At 43.2% G+C, this 7,894-nt stretch overlaps 1 protein-coding gene across 1 annotated transcript; it reads right to left on the reverse strand.

Annotated features, from left to right (window-relative positions):
- Positions 1-2,302: 2,302 nt before the first annotated feature.
- LOC115293630 (olfactory receptor 11L1-like) lies at positions 2,303-3,274 on the reverse strand. The gene has a single exon (XM_029941312.1). It carries the CDS (start codon positions 3,272-3,274, stop codon positions 2,303-2,305), a length of 972 nt encoding a protein of 323 aa, XP_029797172.1.
- Positions 3,275-7,894: the final 4,620 nt, after the last annotated feature.

Here is a 7,894-nt window from a genome sequence, read left to right on the forward strand (position 1 = left end):
GAGCTAGGCACTGTAGGCCACTCTAATGAGTCCGATCTCCTTGGGCCGCAGTTGAGCTGAGTTGTATTTTCCAGACCAGCCTCGGTTCAAAGTTCCAGTCCATGCACGTTTGCACTACCACAGATGAAATATATTTGTTTTGGTGGCTGGCTTCGTAGGGGGAGGAATCAGTTTGTCTTGGCTCAGGCAGGGATTTCGACTACCCCTGCCTGAGGCAAAATGAGCAGCAGTAGGTGAAGTGCGCACCTTCACAGACCCAGCTGCGGAGTCCCCACCCCCAGTCAGGATCAGGATTGCAATGGGGGAAGGAGAAAGAAAAAAAAAATTGAGACTCTCTCGGCTTAGGGATCTGTTGCTCAAGGCGCTGTGCGCTGCTGGAAATGAGCTGGGAGCTTCTGCAGCCCAGCGCGCGACCAGGCCTCCATCCACCGCGACTCCCTCTTGGGGATCGCGAAGGTGTGGGCCGTATCTTTTCTGGTGGGCACCCCGGATTCGGGATTTGCACAGCCAGTGCAGGGAGCGAGATGCACGGTGGAAATGAGATGCGTGGTTCCGTTCCCAAAACCGAGTTCAGGTGCGAGCGCCCCTGGTGCAGTCTCTCACGGTACCGCGGCCCGCTGCCGCTGCCACCGCGGGTGCCTCTCAACATGCGCACCCCCGGCACAACTGCCGGGGCCGCTTCTGCGCTTCTGCAGTTGCTTGTCACCGCGCAGCCGCCGTCGCGGGCACCTCTCAATGTGCGCACCCCAGGCACAACCGCCAGGGCCGCTTCTGCGGTCGCTTCTCACCGAGCCGCCGCCGCCGCAGCTGCTGCCGCTGCTTCCCCACCGCCGAGATGGCCTAGGGCTGGAAGCTGTTAACTTCTTTTGCACCACCCGGATTCAGGATTCCGGCTACCCAGCAGTTATCTATGGAGTGGGTCCCTCTCTCCAAGCGCGGCCAAATATTCTTTACCTCTTCCCCAGAGACAGTACCTCTTCCCCAGAGACTGTACTATGAGCCTGTTCAGACTCTCTGTCTCTTCCCTTTGTCTCTCGGGCTCTGCGCGCGCTTGCCCCGCATTGGGCTGGGGATCCTGCCTCCACTGTCCTTCCCAGGCTGGCCCGTTTTCAGATCTCACCAGTTTGCACTCACTCAGGTGTCCTTGAGGTTCTATTCTTTCTGGAGTCCATATTTTCTCCTTCTGCTTTTGCAGATGAGAGTAATATCCTTCTCAGTTCGATCGATGGGGCAGACGGAGTTTACAGAGCTCCCTTCCTCTCCGCCATCTTGGTTCCCTCCTAGAGATCTTCTAAATATTGGCTGAATAAAAGAAACTTTGGGGGTGCCTGGATGGCTCAGTCGATTAAGCATCTGACTCTTGATTTCAAAATGTCAAATGAATAAACAAACTTAAAAAAAAAAAAACATTGACTCTCTCTTTCTCTCCTTCCTCTTCTTTTCTTCTTTTCCTTTCTCTTTCCTTCTTTCTCTCTCCCCCTGTTTGCTTAAATGCTTGCTTTCTATGTCTCTTTGTTTCTTTCTTCCTTTTCTTTCTGTCTCTCTTTGTTTCATCTTTTTCTCTGTCTCCTCCCCTCTCCACCTGTCCCTTTACCTCAATCTATGCCTCTCTTCCTCTGTCTTCCTCCTTCTCTTCCTTCCTTCCTTTCCTAGAATTTTATTAACCACAATAAAATATTTAAATAAGTTACTGTAGATACATCTTTGGCACTTCAAAATTTTTTCTTTGTTTTTTCACTAGGACATAACTTAGGTCAACAATCAATTATATGTCTTCATTCATTCATTCCAATTAATATTTTTTCAGTAGTTGCAGGCTGAATGTGGGGCTTGAACTCATGACCCTGAGATCAAGACCTCAGCTGAGATCAAGAGTCAGATGCTTAACTGATTGAACCTCCCTCAAGTCTCATTCCACAAACATTTAAGAAGCACCAATAGCACCAGGAATTCACTCTATTAGCCCAGTCTCCTAACAATATTTAAAAGATGTATAACTCATGAGAAATCTTACTGTAAAATCTGAAAATAATGTTTGAAATCATCATGTCCTTGAACCATACAATTAGATTCTCATTGGAAGATGAAAGAAAGTGTCAAAGGACAAAATTGCCCCCCAAATGATAGGTAGAGGGATTTATTTTCTGAGCAGTTGTTGGCAATCGGCCATGAGAAAAAAAAATTCATTATGGCTTCTCGAATTCAACATAGTACCAAGGGTAACCTTCAAGTTTGAATACTCTGAACCTGTCACTCGTATATTCCCAAACTTAATCCATGGCATATTCTGTGCTAATTTTCCTTACCTAAAGAAGAAACTTCCCTTCCCTTTTACTCCATAGATACCACACTTTTTTCTCATGACTTTTCTAACAGCCTCTTTAAATTCTTGATTCCTCAAGCTGTAGATAACAGGGTTCAGCAATGGGGTGACCACAGTGTAGAAGACAGAAATAATCTTGTTGATTTCAGGTGACAGGTGGTCATTGGGACGAACATACATGGAGATCATGGTCCCATAGTAGATAGTAACAACAGCCAAATGGGAGCCACATGTGGAAAAGGTCTTCATCCGGCCACAGCCTGAAGGAATTCTCAATATGGTTAACACAATAAAAACATAGGATACAAGTGTAAGAAAAAAGCAAATGCATAGCACTGCAATTGACAAGATAAAGATGACCATCCTGGTGACAGACACATTGGAACATGAGAGATTCATGAGGGGAGGAAGGTCACAGAAGAAATGATTGATCTGGTTAGGCCCACAGAAATCCAAACTGGAAATCATTAGGGAGGGCAGAAATCCTGTGCCAACACCTGTCAACCAGGAGATTGCCAGGAGTTTGGTGCAGATCTCAGGACTCATCAGGGAAGTGTAGTGAAGTGGGCTGCAGATGGCTAGATATCGGTCATAGGCCATCATGGCCAGAAGAAAACACTCAGTAGCCCCAAAGAACACAAAGAAGTAAAGCTGTGCCATACAGCAAGGGAAGGAGATGGGTTGTCCACAGGAGAACAGGTTGGCTAGGAGAAGGGGCACAATCGTGGATGTGTAACAGATCTCCAGAAAGGAGAGGTGTTTGAGAAATATGTACATAGGCAAGTGCAGTCGCCGGTCCTGGCTCACCACTGCAATAATGACAACATTCCCTGTGACTGTGAGAAAATAGATGAACAGGAAAATGGTAAAGAGTAGTGTCTGCCATTCAAGAAGGTTCTGGAATCCTAGCAGCTGAAACTCAGTGACAGTGGACACATTTGGCGACTTCATTACCTGTGGAAGGAAAAATATTTAGGAAAACCACTTTACATAAATCATGCAAATATTTTTAGCTAATGATGTTTAGAGCTTCAGAAACAATTAAAAATGGTTCAGAACTTTATATACAACACTTTTCAGGGATAAGTGCATAATTTCATCTTGATTTTAAGAGAAAACATTTTTATATCACAAGCTGATTGTGGATGTTAGATCTTGGAAAGAACCTCAGCAAATTCCATCCATTGTGTTCTCTGAAATTTAGACGTCTCTCCTCCAAAGATTAATAGTAATAGTAATAATAATAAAATAATAATACAAAAACAAAACAAAATGGAAAAAATCTCTGATAGACACCAAACTTGGAAACTAAGAATAACAACAACAACAGAACATTTTTTAAAACCAGGCACATACGGAAGCAATGACTTTCTTTTCTCATCTATGAGTTTTGTCTGATGAAGAAGTCAGACAAAAAATATCTCCTATGACATCTTGGGGAAGTTTACTCATTCTCCTCACAAAGAGTGTTTATGGGTGCCTTGCTTTCTCTCTCTCTCTCTCTCTCTCTCTCTCTCTCTCTCTCTCTCTCTCTCTCGTGTGTGTGTGAAGCTCTGTGCTGAGCTAACCTGTATCTCCACTGCGGTCCTTTCTTGCCCGGGTAGATACAGTGCTCAGCCACTGTAATCACTCTTCCTTATATACATTCAACATGTCTCTTTTCTTTCCTTTCCTTTCACTCATTGTCAGATCTAGTCCTGGTCAAAGCAACATCCACCTTCCACACAGGAGCTTCTGTCCAGTACAGGAGATGAGAGACCACACACAATGTTGCTATTTCAAAATTCAAAACCACTAACACGAGTGTGTCTCTAGAGCCGTGGAGCAGTGACTGCACATGTCCTGCATCTATTGACTCCTCCATTCTCCGCAGAGACGATTTCATGTGTTATTTTCTTTTCAAACTTTCAACACTTCCTAGTCTGGCTATGCCTTTGGCAAAGACCTGTTGTTCTGAAGAGAAAACTGAAATCCTCCAACGGGAATATCCAGATGCTCAGACCACTAAATTCTCCAACCTCCTTTTGTTCTTCTGTGTCTGTTTCCTAGTCCTCCTCCAAATAAGAGGTCTATCCCTGGGTTTAGGTAAATCTCTCCACTCATGTTTTAGATCCTTACCCTCCCACAAAGAGGAAGGCTTTGCCGGTATTATATTATCTTACTCCTCTGAATTAACAATGGTCCCTCCTTGCTAGATCATTTCCTCAGCAAGTAAACAGGCTGCTTTACTCTCCCTTTAAAAAGGCAGCGAGTGTCTGGGTGGCTCAGTCAGTTAAGTGCCTGACTCTTGATTTCAGCTCAGGTCATGATCTCATGGTTCATGAGTTCGAGCCCCACATCAGGCTCCATGCTGACAGGGTGGAGCCTGCTTGGTCTTCTATCTCTCCCTCTCTCTCTGCCCCTCCCTGACTCTCTCCCTCAAAATAAATAATTAAACTTTAAAAAAGGAAAGGAAAGGAAAGAACAGAAACCATCAGGTCTTGGTTTCACTGTGTTCTCCACTCAATTGTACTCCTTCTCTTGTTGAGGCTGTTAACTCTGTGCACTGCCTGCATTCCGACTTGAATCCATTTGGCCAGTGTTTTTCCCTCACCAGTCCGTCCACCAAAATAGTTCTGCCACATTTACAGCCACTCTGTAAGGATCCCTGGTGGTTGTAATCTGTTGTTAGCATCACAGAGTGAATTCCACTCTCTTCCTGAATCTACTTTTGTCACTTAACATGCAAGCCACGTGCCCCTGAATTCAGAACAGACCTTCTTTTCACGTTCTGTTTATTTGCTTGGCCAGCATCTCACCACACCCGAACCCGTCCATGTAGGGCATCAGGGTTGAACACCTCTCAACTGACCCTATTTCCCTTGAGTTTTCAGGCAGCCTCTGAACGTTAAGTGCCATCACCTGGCCCTAAACACCAAAATGTGTGTACCAAGCTTAAATATCAGCCTAATGTAAACGATTCCCCTATTTGAAAGGCACACTATGTGTGTAGTTAGCACCTGAAACTTAACACTAGCTGACCTGCATCTCTTTCCCACCCGCCCATAGCCTCCAGTGTGTCTCCCCTGTCTCAGTGATGGCTACTCCATCTGCCCACTTTCTCAGGCTGAAAACCTCAACTCTTGTCTTTCTCAGACCTGGTGTATGGTTTCTCACCAAAATCACCCGGCTCCACCTGAAAATATATGCAGAAAAAGGGCCACTTCCTCTCCCTGGATTCTTTGATAGTCTCCTTGCAGCCCTCCACATCCGTCTGCCTTTCAGGAAATACTCAATAAAGCAGCCAGAATGAGACGTTGAAATAGACGGCGGAGCATGTCTCCTCTGCTCAAGCCGAAGCCTTCACGGTGGATGAGACCCTACCTGTTGCCTCCTCCCATCTCCTCTGCAATTTCTTCGTCCACTTTTCTCCCATTCTGCTTCCAGAACTCCAGCTCCTTCAGTATTGTTAAAACAACACAGGTGGGTTTTTATTTTGTTTCTTTGTTTTGGTTTGTTTTTTCTTGTTGTTTTGTTTAGTTTTAAGAGAGAGAGAGAGAGCATGAGCCAGGGAGAGGGTCAGAGGGAGAGAATCCCAAGCAGCCTCCACACTCAGCACAGACCCTGACATGGGGCTCAATATCACGACTGTGGGAACATGACCTGAGTCCAAATCAAGAGTGAAATGAGCTACCCAGTTGCCCCAAACAGATTGGTCTTGATTCCCTTTCTATTCAACACATTCAGTTTTCTGGGACATTATCCTGCATATTTCTAAGTAGATTATATCCTTCCAGTCTGCACAGCTGGCACCTTCTCCATGATGCCTTCTTTACAGACCCTCTGGGAGCTTAGAACATCAATTCAAGATTCAAATGCTAGAAGTACCTTAATTATATTGAACTAAAAAATTTTAATGTAAAACAAAACAAATCAAAATGAAAAGATCTACCTCCCAAAATTCCGAGTCCATTTTAGCAGCCAGTATAACCTTAGATATAATTTTGTAGCTCTCTTTAAAATTGTATGAAAATAAACCTTAAAAAATGTCATTGTTGTGGGGCACCTGGGTGGCTTAGCAGGTTAAGTGTTCAGTTGGCTCTGGTCATGATCTCACAGCTCGTGAGTTTGAGCCCTGCATAGGGCTCTGTGCTGACAGCTTTGGATCCTATGTCTCCCTCTCTCTGCCCCTCCCCCACTCACACTCTCTCTCTTTCAAAAATAAATAAACATTAAAAATTAATTTTAAAATGTTATTGTTGCAACCTGGCCTAGGGCCAACTAAATGGCCTTTGACTCCCTAAGAATTCTTTTTTGACTACTTTCTGTTACTTTCTGTTACTACAGATTCATATGCTAGGCTACTGAGATAAGATCACACAGCTAGACATCAACAAAGGCTCAAACTGCCTTGAAAGTGAGGAATAATTTATGTCTGTAATTTTAGAATTCAACATCAATAACCAGAGCAAACACTACAATAACATTTATATCTCATGACACTAAAATACACACCATGGTTATTTCCTTCTGAAAGCCTTTGTGCCTGTCTATATGAACCTCCCTTACCTGTCCTTCTTCCCAGCATTGAGAGCCCAAAGGTGTCCTGCTCCAAGCTCTGCTTTGCCGTCCTCGCACCCAAATGGGGACCGTGCTTTCCTCCTGCAAGTGGAACTTTGCCATGTCCTCTGCTGGGGTTTGACACTGGGTGAAGCAGGCTTCTCCTTTCTATAGCTGGGTATCTTAGGGACCTGGCCCTTCTGAGAATCCTGATCCCCAGATGGTTTTTCTGTAATTTGTCAATCAAGTGAGTAAACAGTGGAATGAATCTTTTGAGATTCAACTCTGCCCACTGAGGCTTAGATGTCTATAATACATTCAGGATAGATTAAGTTTTACAGTCTTTTGGAGTGGTATTTATTTAAATTATTTTAAATCAAATTAATTTTTTTTAATTCTAAATTTAAATTTAGAATTTGTCTCAAAAATGCTGAAATAGAAATTAAGTTGAACAAGAGTGCTTTGCTAAAATATTGTAAGCAGGCAATGAGTGAATCACCTATCTCGAGAACTGGACATTCGATAGCTGCTATTTCTTGAATGGCATTTTGCCATCATATTTTAATTGCAAGTATAACTGAATGAAAACCAAAAACATAACTTAGGATTGGAATTTGGTTAATTCATGTGACAAAATCTATCAGTACCCAAGCTCATTCTAAATTTGAATCTGTCAATTTAATAAAGAAAATGCAATATCTGAGTTTGTCTGAGAGGTTGTCTTAGTTTGAGTTTTGAAAGATTAATTGGAATGGAAAAGGCTTTCAACCTATCTATAATATAGCAAGACTAAAAACAATATGATATATGTATGTACATATATATATGCAATGGAATATTACTTGGTGATCAAAATGAATGAAATCTTGCCATTTACAGGAATGTGGATGGAACTAGAGTGTATTATGCTAAGTGAAATAAGTTAGTCAGAGAAAGATTAATACCATATGATTTCACTCATATGTGGAATTTAGGAAACGCAACAAATTAACATAAGGGCAGAGAAGGAAATATAAGATAAAAACAGAGAGG

Source organism: Suricata suricatta, chromosome 6 (genome assembly GCF_006229205.1).
Source record: "Suricata suricatta isolate VVHF042 chromosome 6, meerkat_22Aug2017_6uvM2_HiC, whole genome shotgun sequence".
NCBI classification, from domain to species: Eukaryota; Metazoa; Chordata; class Mammalia; order Carnivora; family Herpestidae; genus Suricata; species Suricata suricatta.

What these genes read in the sequence shown, in the direction of transcription:
- LOC115293630 (XM_029941312.1), bottom strand. Translation starts at nt 3,274, where the DNA reads ATGAAGTCGCCAAATGTGTCCACTGTCACTGAGTTTCAGCTGCTAGGA.